This window comes from Pleurodeles waltl, chromosome 4_2 (genome assembly GCF_031143425.1).
Source record: "Pleurodeles waltl isolate 20211129_DDA chromosome 4_2, aPleWal1.hap1.20221129, whole genome shotgun sequence".
Classification (NCBI taxonomy): Eukaryota; Metazoa; Chordata; class Amphibia; order Caudata; family Salamandridae; genus Pleurodeles; species Pleurodeles waltl.
In genome coordinates, this window is record NC_090443.1 from 338,851,768 (window position 1) to 338,870,981 (window position 19,214).

At 44.2% G+C, this 19,214-nt stretch overlaps 1 protein-coding gene and 1 long non-coding RNA gene across 2 annotated transcripts in view; one reads left to right on the forward strand and one right to left on the reverse strand.

Annotated features, from left to right (window-relative positions):
• The window catches only part of LOC138292664 (uncharacterized), a 360,464-nt gene that overhangs the window by 204,910 nt on the left and 136,340 nt on the right, over positions 1-19,214 (reverse strand). The gene's annotated exons all lie outside the window — the stretch shown is intronic.
• Positions 1-19,214, forward strand: part of GGA1 (golgi associated, gamma adaptin ear containing, ARF binding protein 1) — an 85,224-nt gene that overhangs the window by 27,860 nt on the left and 38,150 nt on the right. The window contains exons 9-13 of the mRNA XM_069231375.1: positions 1,567-1,648; positions 4,279-4,386; positions 4,851-5,006; positions 5,353-5,417; positions 8,802-8,989. Coding sequence (XP_069087476.1) covers positions 1,567-1,648; positions 4,279-4,386; positions 4,851-5,006; positions 5,353-5,417; positions 8,802-8,989 — 599 coding nt within the window. The remainder of the gene's footprint in view (positions 1-1,566; positions 1,649-4,278; positions 4,387-4,850; positions 5,007-5,352; positions 5,418-8,801; positions 8,990-19,214) is intronic.

Genomic DNA, 19,214 nt, shown 5'->3' on the forward strand with positions numbered 1-19,214 from the left:
ACTTGAAGGATTGATGCTCAACAAGGACTGGTGTCTTCCTGACAGCCAGCCTTGCAGAGTTCACCAGGGTGAAGTCTTTGCTTTTTGATGCAGGAGCTGTGAGTCTGCCTAGAATGCTGCCTGTCTGCTGAAAGAGGTAAGGCGTGTGCCTGGCATTGCAGGAGGAATGACTGTCAGGGAGAAGATAAGGAGTGTGTTCCCAGTGTGGGACAAGTCGTAGTTACCAAACAGCTGCCAAGGAGCCCTGCGTGGAAGGGGTCCTCAGTCTTCTAATACGGTTGACATCATAAACCTCAATTCTTCTACCAAAGCGACCACTGAGCGAAATTGGCAGTCAACCGGGACAGAAAGCCTGATGCCGCTGCCGTTGTCTTTGGAGCCCGAGTGCTCCTGTACCACAGATGAGTGCAATGTTATCAGAGGCTGCAACTGCTAAAACCATCTGCAAAGGCGGGATCTGCCCTGATACCACAGTTGCTGAATATCATCCCTCCAGTCCCCAGCCTAGAGAGGCTTCAACTGCTGAAGACTGAAGCTGCAACAGTAGTCTGTTAAACAGAGATTGCTGAAGTATCGATGTTTGCGGCTAGGACAGTGCTACATCTAGAAGTCTAAAAGTCTCTGCCAGAGTAGGACTGCTTCACAGTTCTGTTCCATACCCCCAGCACTCCCATTGACGAAGGCAGGTGGCCTTGGGGCTGCGGGCCTTGTGCCAGAGACCTAGGTGCAGGTGTAAGGGACTTATTCTATGCTAATATCACACTTAGGGAAAGGTGACACCTTGGGGGTGATTAAGTGACGGAAATTAGATGCCAGGTATTACAAACATTAGAAGTCCCATTCGCAGGCGTATCCAAGGGTGTAGTACCTAGACTTGAACAGAATTTCAACCCTGTAGTGCATTCCACCAGTTGTCCCGTTTAGTATTGAGTAACACTGTGTTATTAAAATGTTTTTAACCCAAACAGCTAACACTAGACTGGGCAATATATTATTGTGCCTGCTGGTTGATTGTGAGTTCTACCTCCATGAGAAGCCTGTGACTACTCACCCTTGCTACTCTGAAACTCAAGTGCTGAAAGGTCTGGCCTTAACCCAGCTTGCAGAGCCATAGTAGGACACAGCCCTGGACACCAGTGGCAAATGACCTCAACCACCATGCTTGGGGACCAGTAGCCCCTGTCTAAATGTGTGGTCTCCTCATCACGTCTGACAGATGCTTGATAACATGTGAGTTCAATATCTGGAACCCTGGTGGCAGAAGTGCATGATTGTCTCATGATCAAATCACATGGTCAAGAAATCTGGATTCTGCTGCATGTGTAGCAGAGAACTCTGGAGTGAATAAGACTTCCTGTTGCTCAGTACCTCGCTTTTAGGGTAGACGTAATCATCATTTTCCTAAAAAACAGCTATGTGACGGGTATACTCACATGCATACATTTAGCATCCTAATGCTTGTGTATACCTGCTGTCCTACCATATAACTTTGATTTTACACTCAAAATGCTACATCCTATCTCAGGACACCTTTCTATCTAAATGTCTTGTTTCTTTCATCTCCAGGAGCTGTATCAGAGTTGTGAGAAGATGAGACCAACCCTCTTCCGATTGGCCAGTGACACTGAGGACAATGATGATGCTTTGGGTAGGCCTGGTGTGTCTAACTTTGGTTTGGGCTTTTTGTCTCTACACTCTCTTAGGCCATTCCATTGCATGGCGGGCTCACTGGTAGTTACTGATTTAGTAACTACCAGTGAGCCCGCCATGCAATGGTCGCTTGATCAGTGGCGCTTAGTATTAAGGCTCTGCTGCTCCAATGGGAGTAAAATAAAATGAAACAAAACAAGGCGATTTGCCAAATGAAGATTGCATTTTAAAATGAGAATGGGTTGTAAATTGAACAGCTACCATGAACCAATGGCAATATTCTCTTGGAGGCGAACCAGTGCCTGCCGTCTCATTCAAGGTACTCACCTGCGAAATGTTACATGATGATTTCTCTGAATGATAACACAACTCTGTATGTAATGACTTTCTGTGATGTTCAAGATGATCCACCTGTTTCCATGTCCATTCCCTCTTTCGGTGTGAAAGAATAATGTTCATGGACTGTAAAAGCAGCAGTTGATGCTAGGTCCTGTCTGCAATAGAATTTTTCCATTTGGATTTCTGAACATCTAGGCAATTTTGTGGACAAATGTATGCACCAATTTCTGCTCTAGGCAACATCTCAAGCAGCAACATAAAGGTTAGGATATTGGACCCTAGGTATATTGAGGTGTGTACTATGTGGCTAGGAAATGCCTAAACGTGGGAAAAACCTGGACTATCAAACATACACTGGTAGTGATTGGTTGGTGTTAAGATTCTTTGAGTATGTCTTCCCAGCGGAACAGTTCTCTATAGTTTAAAATAAAATTAATTTATCTATTTATGCATTTGATTGTAATTTTTAATAATCTGCATGTTTTTTGTTTGTTTTGCATTGGGTATCAATAATATCCTAAGCCAGTGTTTCCCAGACTCTGGGTCTGTGGGTCGCGAGCCAATTTTTGGTGGTTTGTGAAAGTCCAAACGATAAATAAATATGCTTTTAAATTATGTGTATATATTGTCACATTTGCTGCACTTCAAAGACAGAGGTGAAATATCAGGCTAGGTCATCTGCCAAAGTGCTGCTTATGTTTTTTAACATAAGGATTGGTGTTTACAAATTCCTCTAATTTTTCAGTCAGAGAAAGAAAAGTAACGTGAATGTATGTTTACAATCCGACTCACAAAGGCTGCAGATGTCATGTTTTTGTAACACAATAAAATGTAAAAAAAAAAAAAAAAGTAAATTAACTGGACACATTCAGCAGTTAGGAAAGGAAAAATTAAGCACATTTTTTTGTAATTCTGAAGTGTGATGCAAACAAAGATTTTAATAGGATAAAAACTGGTCAAGATCATTTTTGTTGGATAATGCACAAATTATAAATATTCACTGAAAACCAATTTACAAACATTATTATTTGTGTTTAGTATAGTTTTATCTGTGCAAATTGAATGACCGTTTCAGTAGAAATTGTGCTGTCTGTCAGTGACAGTGTGCTGCTACACAGCGGTTTATAACATTTAAATAATCACCACGTGTATCCATTAAAACTAGGTGGTCGTGAAAGTTTGTCGTAGTAAACAGTAGGTCATGGTTACGAAAAGTTTGGGAAGCACTTCCATAGAGGCAAAGCTTGTGGTGCAATAATTGTAAAATCCGTTGCTGAAGCTTATGAGCAGAACATTGATCACATGGAAAAAGTTGAAGTAAAGCCAATATAAAATGTGCTGTCAGTAATTGACAGCAGGCTACCATACAATGCTTTAGTTACGTTAAAAAATAGCCTGCATCATGTCCAGTAAAGCTAAGTGGGTCGCAAAAGTTTGTTGCTCTACAAAGTGTCTCATTGTTTGAAAAAGTTTGGAAAATACTGTCCTGTGCAAATTGATGTTTTGATTTTTAGTTTGACTCTTTTATTATTTATTGTATTTTCCCCTCTTCTGGTGTTAACTTTTATATCTCAGTGTAATTATTAAAAAATCTTTATTTAAGAGGTACTGCTGAAATGTTAGTTATTGGATTTGCATTATAAAGAAAAGGAGGAGATATAGAAAGAAAGTGTGTGTACATGTGCTTGAATATGAAAGCATCAACGGACTACAAACTTCACACCAAAGGTTTTTAGACTAGCACAAAGTCAAGGCTTTGCTCTGTCTGACACCTACACTCATCTCATCAAAGTGCATATAAATTGCAAAGAAGAGATATCATACCTTGGTACTGCAGGCAGAGGAGTAAAACAAACTTAAGATAGTGCCTGTAGGGATATGGAAATGACATATCTGCATAATCCATTTTTTAAATCACTACACCCACATTTTTAAAATGTGCACCACATGATTGGACCAATTCATGTTTTTCTCTCCCTTGGTGGCAGTGTGACAGGGAACTAATATGTGGCTTTGATGATGCATTGTAAGAAAGAGATACTTGTGCCCCTCCCTCACCCTCATGGACTTTGAAAAGCATTTTGCTGTTCCCTTGCCAGGAATTAATTTGCTCCCCGCTCAAACCTCCATCTTTCTTGTCTTCTTCAGACACAATAGATAACTATTTCCCTTCTGACTATCCTGAGTTTTGGAAGGTTCCAACATGTGGCAGATGTGTTCTTATTGTTAGTACCTTCTGTTGTTTCACATGTAGGTCTCTTAAAATGATCATTTGATTGTACTTTTCAGCTGAAATCCTTCAAGCAAATGACAGTCTGACACAGGTGATCAACATGTACCGACAAGTGGTGCGAGGGGAAGAAATTAATGGTGAGACACCTAGTAGCACCATTCCAGGTGAGCATGCTGCTGAGTTTGGGATAGTCACTTTTGGGAGGATGACATTTTAATCTAGTCTGGTGCAAAGTGAATGCTAAGATGAAAAGCAGTTGAAGCATTGATAAACAGTGGGGAAAAACTAACTGTGAATCTTGTGGAAGGAATCTGGAAAGAGCAGGGCACAAGGAAGAAGCTCTTGAGAATTGGTGTTTGAGTGGGCCTAGAGTAGAAGGAAAGGCTTTCTCACAGGATGTTCATTTTAGGCATGTTCTCTGGTTGCTGGAGGTTTCTCAAACCTAGATTCCTCTGTTGTGGACGTGTTGCAACGGATCACTGGGCCAAAGTATGTTAAGGGAACTAGGTTAATAAAACACATGAAGGGAATGTGTATTTGGGGGTTATCCATGTGTAAGGTCAGAATGGTTCATAATCCTGGTGTCCGCAGGTCTTACAGGTACAGTGATTCTCCTCTGTTCTCACAGGAAGCTCCTCAGCTCTCTTGGATCTCTCAGGCCTAGACCTGCCCACTGGGACTCCCACATACCCAGCCTTCCCATCCCTCTCTCTAGAGCACAGAGCATCCAACCATGAGCCTGGGGCCTCGGCATCACTGCTGGATGATGAACTCATGTCTCTGGGTAAGATTTGTCCCTTGTAACCAAAGGATGGCAATCTTGCCCTGCCTTAGAACACGTCATTCCATGTTTGAAAATGTAGTCTTTCCCCCATCTTCTGTTCTCCTTTTCAAACTCCATGTTCCATCTTTAACTCTCTCTAGTTCTGTTTTATTTTTGGCCCTTCTTTCCTTTTTGTGTATGTCCCCTCTCATTTCTTCCTTTCCCCGCACTGTTTCCAACTTAGTTTTGCTAATTTTATACCATACCTCCTAAATCTTTTTCTCACTCGGTCCCTCCCTCACTCTAGTATCAGTTTCCCTTCACCTGTGACTGTACTAATAACCATCTTTCTTTGCTCTCCTTACAGGAATTAACGACCCCACCACCTCTAGTCAGAACGTCACAGATTCTGGAGGATGGAATAGCTTCCAGGTACAGTGGCTTGGGGTGGAAGACAAGCTCGTGGGTGTGGGGGGAAGGACTTGAAACTTTGCATGTGATGAAAGCAAATCACTTCTGAGTGCTACACTTTAGGCTTGAAACTACAAACAAGTGAGAAGGGAATTTCCAAAAATTCAAGTTACTTCTAGAAGCAGCTTAGAGTAAGTAAAAAATGGACATTTTTTGATGGGTACTTCTAACCACACATCTTACCTTCGGAATCATCAGATTCTCAAGGCTGGATCCTGACACTCTGACAGCATGGAGCTGCATAAAGGTGCCACTCCTATGTGCTGGCATCTATTCTTATTTTTTGATGCCCTTTAATAGGGATCAGGAGCTTTGCTCCCACTGGTTTGGTTGCTTACCAAAGCCCCTTCAATTTAAATTATATTCGCAGTGTGCAGAAATGTCTTCCCCCAAAGAACACATGTTGCATGTGCTGGAAGCCGAAGTCTGCCTTTGCTGCCTTGATATCAAAGATGACTCCACTCCAGTGACAAATGCCATGAGGGAGTGGAAACCCAAACTGTCTGTTGCTGAACATAGGCATCTGAACTACTCTGAAATAGTATTGGGAAGCCATTTCCAGTCCAGCTCTCCGTCTTTGGGTAAGTCAAAGGTAAAGTTGTGTGACAAGTCGAAAAAGAAACAGCAGGAGTAAACACAGTTCTTCAATATCCAGAGTCTCCTGATATCAGGGGAGTTAAACAATGCTGGCTTCACTGTTTTTTAACATTATGGGCAAATCTGGTGCTGATGCGCCATGAGTTTGCATATCCATCATCAACTCCACAACAGGCGGAGACCATCAAAAAGACCATGCTGTCGATTTTTTTTATTTTATCTTGGGTCACTTTTGTGCACCCTCTGTCTCACTTCCACCAGCGGGGCATTCCCTGTCACCAGCTTCCTCGGACGAAGTTAGCCCTCTCCAGCTCTGGCACCAAGTCCTGCTTCTACTCCTGTACTGCAGACTTCGCCAGTTTTTCCTACATCAGTGCTGAATCCACTTTCAGCTGCAACCCAATATTCACATCCTTCCTTAATTAGAGTTCATATTATGTCATGCTATACCCACCTCAATAACTTTGCCTAGGTAACAGATAGAGGCTGTTTTTGGATCAGACTCTGCAGCCACACATGATCTTCAACCTGCTCAACATAATGATGAGGCAGATACTTGTTACTTCCTCTTTACTCTGATGCTGTCTTATATCTCGACTGATAGCATGCTAATGGCCTAGATACCTCCCTCTTGATTCCCCTTTGGGCGTCCAACCAAATAAGGCACTTCTTTCACAATTATTACTCAGAAGACCTCAGAACTGTTAAATCTGCCAAATAATATAGAGGAGACTAAGGCAAATCTTTTGACAAGAGAGTTTGGACTTTCTACTTTAAAGCATTGGTTGCAGTTTAACCAAGTTTTGACTAGCCCCATGATGGTAGCTTGGTTGAAACTATTTCTAGGCCGGCGGTAAATCGATCCATTACGAGGCATCATAGTAAAGTGCCCGAAGATCTTAAGTTCTTTCAGACTCTAGAAAGCCTTGGAGAAAAGGTTTCCACTTGCAAATAAACCCAAACTCCTTTTCGGCATCCCTTCCGGATACAGAATCTAAGAGAGTTGATTTTACGGGCAGGAACGTTTTTTCTTTGGGCAGTCTGGCACTGCAGTCTTTGACATCTGAAGTGCTGTATAGGACACAATGCACGAGGCTCTTCTTGCACTGCCTGATGACCTATGCAGTACCTTTGCGCAAAATGTCAATATCAGCAAGACACAACTAAGCAGATTCTGCATTCTGGACTGAACATCACTGACTCATTTACCTCTGCAATAGGCCACCAGTGTCGCCCGCAGACATTGCATTAAATCCTTTGGAGACATTCATTAATCAGTGATGGATGTGCTCTAAAATAGGGTCAGAGTTTTTGGTGAAAAAAATCTAAAGCTGATCTACAGCTTTTCGAAAACAGCAGAATAACTGCTTGATTCTTAGGATTACTATCCCCAGCCATTCAGTTTCATGTAAAGAAAGGTCATAGGGTTCTCTAAGGGCCTCACCTTCCACGAGCTGCAGTTGTCAAAAGTCCATCCAATTACCATTGCAGACATTTTGTGGCGCTCGAGGCAGGGGCAGTGCAAAGGGCATCATCAGTCCATTTCCTCCTTGTCTCCAGGTAATGCTGCCAAACTCCTATAGCTTGTCCTTGAGCTGGCATCTGGGACCTTTAGGAAGCAGATACATCATTGCCCACCCTACTATAATTCAGTCATTTCTTACCTATGGATCCTCGAGATTGAGCAAGTTGTTTAAAACCTCACCTTTCTTGTCTAGCACAGAGTGGCTGTTGCAAGAGTTTCCGGATAGAGTCTGGCACCTGGGCAGACTGCAGAGGTGAGGAATCTTCAGCATTCAACAGAATGTGTTTCACCAACGTTGACACATTCAATCCTAGCAAGCAATAAATGTACTTAACATCTGATACCATATGAACCTGCAATAGATATAAACTGGAGGTTCCAAGAAGTGATAACTGTAAATACAGTAGATTTTCCTTAAAAACTCTAGATGTGAAGGATGTGACTGTTGGTCACTCGTCTCCGTCTTTACATTCCTCTTGTCTTTGCAATGAGGTTTTTCCTGCTTGATGTTCTTTTAACATTCACAATGCTTAGAACTGCTGTCGGGTAAAAGAGGTAGCTACAACAGATGGGAAACTATTCCAAATAATGCGAGACTCTAGAGGAGATATAACAAGATAACTGTTAACAAGAATGCATTTTCCATATATTCCACAATATGTCCTGCTTTATTTTAGTTGATATCCAGGAGAAGGCAACACAGCCTTCCCTCTTTGCAATGCTGGTAATCTGAGTAACATTTAAACTTATTGATAGAATTGGCGGTAATTCACAGGTCATAGAGACAGTAAAACAGCATTTTGAAGACACATGAGAAACCTTCAGTTCAGAGCTCCACAGTACCTTGCTTAGGATTCTGGGCAAGTATTACCTGACAAATCCACAAGCATGCTGTGCCCCATTTTGTTGATTATTTTCTGAAAGAAACAGTTCAGATCACTATGCCTGCTGTGTCCAAGCTTTGCTCAGCATTTTGGAAAAATAATAGTCCCAGCCATGCTGCAGCATGTTTGGCACTCTGAAGATATATTAGAAATGGCATCCCTAACAGCTCAGCTAAACAGATTTTTTTTCTTAAGAAAGTATTCAAATTAAATGAGGTTTTAAATGATTAAGAAAGGGTTTTTTGGAAGATTACCCCCTCCTTTATGGGGCTATTCGTATTTGCTCCCAGTATTAACTTTATTTCCATTAATGTATTTGTCTCATTTCCTCTATTCTAGTCATCAGAGAGCAGTGATCTTCATGCAACAGCTCAACCAATAATCCCTTCCCGGCTCCCCACAACCCTCACAGAGCCCCCAACAGCACCAGCAGCACCCAGTCGGACAGCAGCGCTGGAAGATCTAGACCTTCTAGGGAAGACACTTCTCCAACAATCCTTGCCACCAGATTCTCAGCAAGTGCGGTGGTAAGAGGGCGCACTGCTTCAATAGTGAACTAGACATGAAAAGTACTTAAAGAATGGCTCCAATGTTACAGACCTATTATGGGTTTGCACCTTTACTATTAATGAGATCTTATCATAATATAGTGACTACATATAATACGGCAGAGAGCCACAAAGGGAGCAGTTAGACACAATCGTGCCAGCGACATCTCATGAAAAGGGGCACTCTTGCCTGAGATACTGCTAAAGGTAGATATCTTGTGCACTTGTTATACCCAGTGGCAAGTCACAGTGAGGCATTGAGCAGCAAGTTGACTTATTGAGTTAAAGGCTTGCCGCTAAAATCGACAGTGTTTTCTAGGCGTGGAGGTCAGGTCTAATCCTGGTAAGGGCATCCTTCAGTGGTCCTTGCATTGAAATACCATTAAATTAGGTAATAATCAAACCTGTTAATTAAAGTGCTCAAGTGCAGCAAATGTGGAGAGTAAAACTCTGTTTAGAAAGCACAAGGTCTCCAGAATTATGCTAACATGAAAGATTAGAAATTGGGCAGTTTTTACCCAGGTCTAATGGGTCTGCCGAGCTTTTTTTTTTTATAGGAGGGGTGATAATTGCGCAATTCCATTGGCTAGAATGCGTGCCAGTTCACAGTGGAGCATAATGAAGGTGGTCATGCCATTGGACAGGGAGAAGATATGGTCCGATTGGCAGATTAGATGCTTTGATTTGTGAGTCAAACATGGATATTTACTCCTCCAGGTTTAAAGACTAGGATTTATTCAGTGCTTTAAATGGAACAGAAGGTGTGGAGAAGTTTGGGGTTTATTTACAATTGCATCACAGATCTTTAAAATTTTGGATCAGACATTGGAATTGCTTTTAACAGTATTGTCATGTCATAAGTGATATTTTCAGGGCTTTTCAGGTTTTTCATTGATTCTAAAAATATCCGTATTTTGGCTTCTTGACTTCTGAATACTACTGTTAGAATGTTTTTAGTTTTTCTTAATGATAAGCTGTTTACCTATTCTGCTGATCTTGAAAACAATTTTGTGAATTTCAACCTCATTCACACTGTAAGAGCTCAAAGTTTAGCTGTTGTGTATTTTGTATCACTATATCGTGATAGAACAATTTGTTGTTGTTTTGAGGCTTTGCATGCTTTTTCTCTGCTATTTTTGGGTTCTCTTGCTAAGACCGAGATTGATGTTATGGTAACAATTCTCAATTACATCCCACATTGAATATGACTAGGTGTCCAGCAGCTATATAGTGTGTCAAAATTTAACTCATTGAGGTCTTTGTGATATTTTTTGGTTCTTGATGTTCAGTCCGTTCTAATTTGTAGAAGTGATTAACACCATAAAATTCAGGTGATGGGGTAGAGGAATGTTTGTTCTGACTATATATATTTCAGGTTAGATTTAAAGCTTAGAAGTACAGTGTAAAAATGATCAAGCTTGACATCCCTTCTATGGGTTGGGTCATTACCAACCTGAAGATGTCAAAGTGGATTTCTGCTTTCAATCAGGTTTGCAATTATAACTGTCAATCCATACGTTAAAGTCAGTGATCATCAGCATTTTAGATGCTATAGATTGCAGCTAGCGGGCCAGAGAAAGGTATTCCTTAATGAGTTTTTAAGTGTAATTGGCATTTGCTATATTGTTGCAATGAAGAAGGTGCTATTTGTGTTGATTGTGCATTTAGCTACCAAGCTTTCAAACTTACACCATACAGCAGGCCGTACGCTACCCTCTCTCTACACTCCCGATGTTTTTAGCCTCTTTGTTTTGTGGCTCCTTTACAGTCTTCGTGGGATTTATAAATTAGCAGGTGATTCGTGATCAAACCATCTCTCATTGAGTCCTAGTAAGGTGACAATATGTATCAAAAATGAGGTCAGGTATATTTTGCTAAACTACATAGATGCTAGCTTGAAGGTGGCAATGCATAGTCAAGGAAGTTTCTGTTCAAGTGAAGGTGACTTGTGGGTTAGATGTGCATTATTCTGTGATTTGTAGTGTGTCTGTTGATATGGCATGCTTTGTATGAGTTGGACTACAGTATACAGTGCCTTCTGGTACCCACAGTCCAACAGTTATCACTTTGTTTCAGACTTTTCCTCACTTTCTATGCATGGATTGTGTAGTGGGCAATATGTTCTCAGTCTCTAAGGTTGGACCATCAAATGCTCCACAGCTAATCACCCGCAAAGGTATCCAGGTGCTGAGCGCATTGCCACTGAGGGGTTCAGTTGAACAGCCAAATCTTGAGTCCTTTCCTGAATTCCAGAAGAGAAGAAGTAGTTTGTAAGTGAAGGGGGAGGTTGTTCCAGGATTTCACTGCGAGGTAGGAGAAGGACAATTCTCCACTGTTGCTTTTCCAGATGCAGGGGGTGAGTGTGAGGGAGAGAGAAGCGGATCGCAGGTGCGTGGAGGATTGGTGGAAGTTCAGGCGGTGATTGATGTATGCTGGTCCTTTGTTGTGAAGGGCCTTGTAGGTGTGGGTCAGCATTTTAAATTGACATCTCTTCTGAATGGGGGAGCTAGTGAAGCTTCTTGAGGTGGGGGCTGTTGTGAGTCCGTTTCGGGAGGCCAAGGATAAGTCTGGCCACTGAGTTCTGTATGGTCTGAAGTCTCTTCAGGATTTGTGTGGTGATTGCTACGTAGAGTGTGTTGCTGTAGTCCTGCTGGCTGGTGACTAGGGCTTGAATAGCGGTTTGTCTGTGTTGATGTGGAGCCATTTGAAGATTTTACGGTGCATGTGAAGAGTGGGGAAGTATGCACAAAGGACTGCGTTGATCTTGTTTTCATGTTGAGCTTGCTATCCCGGATGATGTCAAGGTTGCGTGCATGGTCTGTCGGAGTGGGCTGTGGTCATAGTTCAGAAGGCCACCAGGAGTCATTCCATGAGGTGCTGTTGTTCCTGAAGATCAGCTCTTCCGTTTTGTCTGTATTGAGTTTTAGGCTGCAGTTTTTAAACCAGTTGGCGATGCCCGTCATGCACCTGTGGAATTTGGCCTTGTTGGGCGGGCGTTCTGATGATGTTGGTCAGGGGTATCATGTAGGTGTTGAACAGTGTAGGGCAGAGGGAACAAGCCTTGAGGGACGTCACAGATGGTGCTCTTGGGTTCTGAGGAGAAAGGTGGTAGACAGATTCTCTGGGTTCTTTCTGTGAGGAAGGAGGCGGTCTATTTGAGGGTGTTTATGAGGGCGAGATGATGAAGTCTCTTGTTAAGGGTTTGGTGGGAAATGGTGTTGAATGCTGCTGAGAGGTCGAGGAGGATCAGGGCCACTGTTTCTCCCCGATTGAGGAGGGTTCTGATGTCATCCTTGGCAGTGATCGGATCGGTTTTGGTACTGTGTCTGTGCAGAATCTGGACTGGGAGAGGTCCAGAAGATTGTTGATCTCTAGGTCCTCTGTGAGTTGGCCGTTGATGGCCTTTTTGAAGACTTTGGCGGGAAAGAGGAGCAGCGAGATGGGATGGTAGTTCTGGAATTCGCTGGGGTCGGCGGACGGTTTCTTGAGAAGGGGTTTGACTTCAATGTGTTACCAAGTTTCAGGGAAGGAGGCTGTGGTTATGAATGAGTTGAAAATGTCGGTGAGCTCGCTGCTAATCATCTTGCTCCCGAGGTTGAAAATGTGGTGGGGGCGGGGATCTGTGAGAGCTCCCAAGTGGACTGAGTTCATGATAGCTGTGGTGTTTTGTGTGGTGAGCTGTCCCAGTCGGGCGGTGATAAAGTGGTTGGATGTGACATTGGATTAGTATCTGTGGGGGTGTGGAGTTTGAGGGTGTCAAGAGCAGTGGGTTGGGGTTTGAAGTTTTTGTAGATGGTGGAGATGTCAAATTATTTCCACTCTTTAATACTCACTTGCATTATTCCGTAAAAACTACATCTAGAAATTGTATAGTGTTACTCTGAGTCCAGTAGCACACCTACTGTTTTCCCCATAACCAATAGATTCTCTGTTAGGACCCTGTATTTGCTTCAGCAATGTGCTCAAGAATTACTTCATGTGCCTGTTGTCTTAAATTTCATACATAGTCTCTGTAGAAAAAACAAGATCTATTAAAAAAAAAAAAAACACTCTAACCACAACAATAGACATCACTTCATTCTTCTATGTTGGTAACTGCCTCAGCTCTTCCTCCTGAGTTTAGAAGTCTCTCCTCTGCTACTTGCTTCTCAGATGACAGAAGGTTTCGTCTGGTACAGCACAACCTGCTTCTTTATTCTTCTTCACTACCCCCTCTCATTTTATACTTTTCTCGTAGGGGATTTCCATGTATAGTTGTAGGAAGTTGGCTCTGTATGTGCTATTTCAAAGTAAGGAATAGCATGCACAGAGTCCAAGGGTTCCCCTTAGAGGTAAAATAGTGGTAAAAAGAGATAATACTAATGCTCTATTTTGTGGTAGTGTGGTCGAGCAGTAGGCTTATCCAAGGAGTAGTGTTAAGCATTTGTTGTACATACACATAGACAATAAATGAGGTACACACACTCCGAGACAAATCCAGCCAATAGGTTTTGTATAGAAAAATATATTTTCTTAGTTTATTTTAAGAACCACAGGTTCAAATTTAACATGTAATATCTTGTTTGAAAGGTATTGCAGGTAAGTACATTAGGAACTTTGAATCATTTCAATTGCATGTATACTTTTCAAGTTATTCACAAATAGCTATTTCAAAAGTGGACACTTAGTGCAATTTTCACAGTTCGTGGGGGAGGTAAGTTTTTGTTAGTTTTACCAGGTAAGTAAGACACTTACAGGGCTCAGTTCTTGGTCCAAGGTAGCCCACCGTCGGGGGTTCAGAGCAACCCCAAAGTTACCACACCAGCAGCTCAGGGCCGGTCAGGTGCAGAGTTCAAAGTGGTGCCCAAAACGCATAGGCTTCAATGGAGAGAAGGGGGTGCCCCGGTTCCAGTCTGCCAGCAGGTAAGTACCCGCGTCTTCGGAGGGCAGACCAGGGGGGTTTTGTAGGGCACCGGGGGGGACACAAGCCCACACAGAAATTTCACCCTCAGCGGCGCGGGGGCGGCCGGGTGCTGTGTTAGAACAAGCGTCGGGTTCGCAATGGAAGTCAATGAGAGATCAAGGGATCTCTTCAGCGCTGCAGGCAGGCAAGGGGGGGCTTCCTCGGGGAAACCTCCACTTGGGCAAGGGAGAGGGACTCCTGGGGGTCACTTCTGCAGTGAAAGTCCGGTCCTTCAGGTCCTGGGGGCTGCGGGTGCAGGGTCTTTTCCAGGCGTCGGGACTTAGGTTTCAGAGAGTCGCGGTCAGGGGAAGCCTCGGGATTCCCTCTGCAGGCGGCGCTGTGGGGGCTCAGGGGGGACAGGTTTTGGTACTCACAGTCGTAGAGTAGTCCGGGGGTCCTCCCTGAGGTGTTGGTTCTCCACCAGCTGAGTCGGGGTCGCCGGGTGCAGTGTTGCAAGTCTCACGCCTCTTGCGGGGAGATTGCAGGGTTCTTTAAAGCTGCTCCTTTGGATAAAGTTGCAGTCTTTTTGGAGCAGGTCCGCTGTCCTCGGGAGTTTCTTGTCGTCGTCGAAGCAGGGCAGTCCTCAGAGGATTCAGAGGTCGCTGGTCCCTTTGGAAGGCGTCGCTGGAGCAGAGTTCTTTGGAAGGCAGGAGACAGGCCGGTGAGTTTCTGGAGCCAAGGCAGTTGTCGTCTTCTGGTCTTCCTCTGCAGGGGTTTTTCAGCTAGGCAGTCCTTCTTCTTGTAGTTGCAGGAATCTAAAATCTTAGGTTCAGGGAAGCCCTTAAATACTAAATTTAAGGGCGTGTTTAGGTCTGGGGGGTTAGTAGCCAATGGCTACTAGCCCTGAGGGTGAGTACACCCTCTTTGTGCCTCCTCCCAAGGGGAGGGGGTCACATCCCTAATCCTATTGGGGGAATCCTCCATCTGCAAGATGGAGGATTTCTAAAAGTTAGAGTCACCTCAGCTCAGGACACCTTAGGGGCTGTCCTGACTGGCCAGTGACTCCTCCTTGTTATTCTCATTATTTTCTCCGGCCTTGCCGCCAAAAGTGGGGGCCGGGGCCGGAGGGGGCGGGCAACTCCATTAGCTGGAGTGTCCTGCGGTGCTGTGACAAAGGGGTGAGCCTTTGAGGCTCACCGCCAGGTGTTACAGCTCCTGCCTGGGGGAGGTGTTAGCATCTCCACCCAGTGCAGGCTTTGTTACTGGCCTCAGAGTGACAAAGGCACTCTCCCCATGGGGCCAGCAACATGTCTCTAGTGTGGCAGGCTGCTGGAACTAGTCAGCCTACACAGACAGTCGGTTAAGTTTCAGGGGGCACCTCTAAGGTGCCCTCTGGGGTGTATTTTGCAATAAAATGTACACTGGCATCAGTGTGCATTTATTGTGCTGAGAAGTTTGATACCAAACTTCCCAGTTTTCAGTGTAGCCATTATGGTGTTGTGGAGTTCGTGTTTGACAAACTCCCAGACCATAGACTCTTATGGCTACCCTGCACTTACAATGTCTAAGGTTTTGTTTAGACACTGTAGGGGTACCATGCTCATGCACTGGTACCCTCACCTATGGTATAGTGCACCCTGCCTTAGGGCTGTAAGGCCTGCTAGAGGGGTGACTGACCTATACTTGCATAGGCAGTGAGAGGCTGGCATGGCACCCTGAGGGGAGTGCCATGTCGACTTACTCGTTTTGGTCTCACTAGCACACACAAGCTGGCAAGCAGTGTGTCTGTGCTGAGTGAGAGGTCTCTAGGGTGGCATAAGACATGCTGCAGCCCTTAGAGACCTTCCTTGGCATCAGGGCCCTTGGTACTAGCAGTACCAGTTACAAGGGACTTATCTGGATGCCAGGGTCTGCCAATTGTGGATACAAAAGTACAGGTTAGGGAAAGAACACTGGTGCTGGGGCCTGGTTAGCAGGCCTCAGCACACTTTCAATTGTAAACATAGCATCAGCAAAGGCAAAAAGTCAGGGGGCAACCATGCCAAGGAGGCATTTCCTTACAATAGTCATAAGCTCTGAATAGTTCCGCCCGCCTGCGGGGACCCCAGAACACTGTTCTGAAATTGTCTTAAGAGTTGATGTTCGCCTTTCTTCAGGAAGGCCTTCAAAGTCACTTAAGAATGTCAATATGCAGCCTAAAGGATAGGCTACAAAGGCCAAAATTATTAATCCGACTTGGTTGAAAAAAGGATACTGTAAAGTAGATATGCATTTAAATGCATGAATATTTTAAAGATTTCTCAGAAAAAATCTTTCACAAACCTTTTTGCAATGTTATAAACGTATGAAGGAATGCAGGGCAGTCTAGCCCATAGGCTGCCATCATACAGAATCAAAATAAAGCTGTGCCTTTAAGAGCAGATGGTCCTCCCATATCCCGTCATGCTTAGCAAGAGGCAGTTAACTCAGTTCTTTTTTCCGGGTCCTTCTGACACGACCCTGAAGCATAGAGCTCCACCTATGTATAGGTTTTTTTCTCAAAAATGTCTGATCAAATCATTTTGATTACACTTCTACTCGAAGTTTTTATCTTTCTTGAGTATTTTCTGTCTTTTTAAAATCCTGACAGAAATTTAGGGCATTTTCCCATCCAAAATGCCTTCACTTTTGACAAGTGCCCTCGCTGTGGCCGAAAGAAGACCAAAACAGACCCACACGAGGTCTGTATTATCTGCCTTCCAGCTTCACATATACCAGATGCCTGTGAGATATGTAAAAACTTCTCCAGGCGCACCCTGCTTGACAGGGAGAAAATTCGCCTCCAGGCCAAAGAGGACAGCAGACGAAGAAAGCAGCCTACCGGTAGGACCTTAGAGCGAGGGGAAGGTCAGTCTTCCACCAGGGTTCTTACTTCGTCGACCATGGCAGGTACAACATCTCAGAAACACAGCTCTGTTAAAAAACGCCGTATGTCCCAGTTGACGTCGAGAACATTGACGTCAAGGCAAGTAGCCACGCCGACATGTTCGCCGTCAAGAGCAAGCTCGCTGGTGAGGAAGCGACATCACTCGCCGTCTCGTCACTCTTCGGCGTCAAGAGTTTACATGCCATTGAGACGACATGGAAATCCGACTTCGAGAAGTGTCCCTCTGTCGAGGTCGCCGTCGACACGGCATGGAAGATCAACGTCGAGGGACACCCGGTGTCATAGACAATGTCAAGGGACACCCGATGTCATGAGGGATCGACGTCCAGAGGAACACGTCGATGTCGTACATCGACGTCCAGGAGTTTGACGACGTCGAGGAAGTCACCAAGGTAGAGAAGGAGGATTTAATCCACATCTGAATCCTCTGCCTCTCTCATGATATTACCATTTTCTCCTCAACCATCTCCTCCTCCACATAGGACAATGACGTTGCTGCTTTCTCCACCTCTACCAGCTCCTCCCGCTCCTGTGGCACCTCCTCCAATACCGAATTCTGAACTAGCTCGTACAACTCCTGTAGGATCCTCAAGACATTCGATTCATCAGTCTTCTATACGCACCTCTAGATCTCGACACCGCCACCATTATGTCTCTAACAACAGATCAACATCTCGCTCCCATCGTCTGCATTCCTCATCGTCTATGAGAGACTATTCTCCAACTCTGTCTGACTGTCCTTCGCCACAAATTTCTCTGATTGATGACGTAAACACTTTTCAGGAAGTCCTTGTCCGATGTGCTACTAAACTTAACATCCCTATGGCAGTACCTAAACCGACAACATCAATAATCTTCGAAACCCTACACCAACAGTCTTCTGAAAGACCTTTTCTCCCGCTGGTTCCGGTCTTCTAGAACCGGTGAGGGACTATTCTTGACACCAGCCACAGCCAAAACTGCGCCTTCTAGACTCCAGAAGAAATATTGTCCTCAATGAACAGGATCCTTTATTTCTAAGAGCAGACCCAACACCAGATATTGTAGTTATTGTCGCTGGCAAGAAGCTACATTCAACTTCTCCTTCATCCTCCTCTCTGCCAGACAAGGAGAGTAAAAAGATAGATGCAGCAGGATTCAAACTTTGTTCAACATCAGCCATTTCCATTAAGACAGCTAGTGCCATGGCCCTTTTGGGCAGATATGATTGCGCTCTTTGGGACTCCATCATCCAATTCGCTGATCATCTCCCCAAAGGTAAGAAAGAAGATTTCCTTGAAATCATTAACAAAGTGCCATGGTTTCTAACCAGATTATAAGCGCAGTAGCGGATTCTTCCAATTTAGCGGCACATGGATATTGTCATGGAATATCCCTCAGAAGGCAATCATGGCTATGTCTTATTTGTCTCAAACCAGAAGCGTAGCAAAGAAGAAAGAACCTTCCATTTACAGGTTCTACTTTGTTTGGGTCTCGCGCGGATGATTTGATGTCTAGAATGAAAGCAGAACTAGACACTCTTAAGGCTGTAGGCATTGAAAAACCGAGAAAGCAGCGGAAGTCTTTCCGTCCCTACCACCGCAGGTTTCTCTCGCAAAGAATCCAAACTCCACAATGGGTGCCACCTAGATCTCAGCAGCAACAGCACCAGAGACTGCATCAAGCTCAACGCAAACAGATACTGGGTTGATCCACTCCACAAACCGCCCAAGGAGGACGTCAAACATCTGCATCTAAACCCTGAATCCTTACTTCCCCCTCTTCCGTTACCCACTCCAGCAGCAGGAAGTATTTCACGTTATCTGGAAGAGTGGCAACGCATAACATCAGACACCTGGGTTTTGTATATTGTGCAGAATGGCTGTTGTCTCAGGTTCACCAATCCTCCGCCTCCACCAAAGCCATCCAGATTACACCTCAATGCTCTCAAGGTAGGGGTCAAAATCCTATTACAAAAGAAGGCGCTAGAACCAGTTCCCACAGATCAACGGGGAAAAGAAATTTCCTCAAGGTACTTCCTAGTGCCAAAAAAGGACAAGCATGAATTCAGACCTGTTCTCGATCTAAGAATAGCCAACAAATGGATTCGGAAGAAGAAGTTCAGAATGCTGTCCTTGCATCAGAAAACCCCCCAACTTCACCAGGGAGATTGGCTCTGTTCCATAGATCTTCACGATGCTTACTTCCACATTCCTGTTGTCAGGAAGCATCAGAAGTTCCTAAGATTTCTTGTGGGACAAGACCATTACCAATTTGCAGTGCTCCCTTTCGTTCTCAAGTCAGCACCCACGACGTTCTCCAAATACATGGCGGTGGTGGCAGCCCATCTAAGAAAACATTGAATCTTTGTCTAGAAGATTGGCTCATAAAGGCATCCACATCTCAAGAGGCCCAAC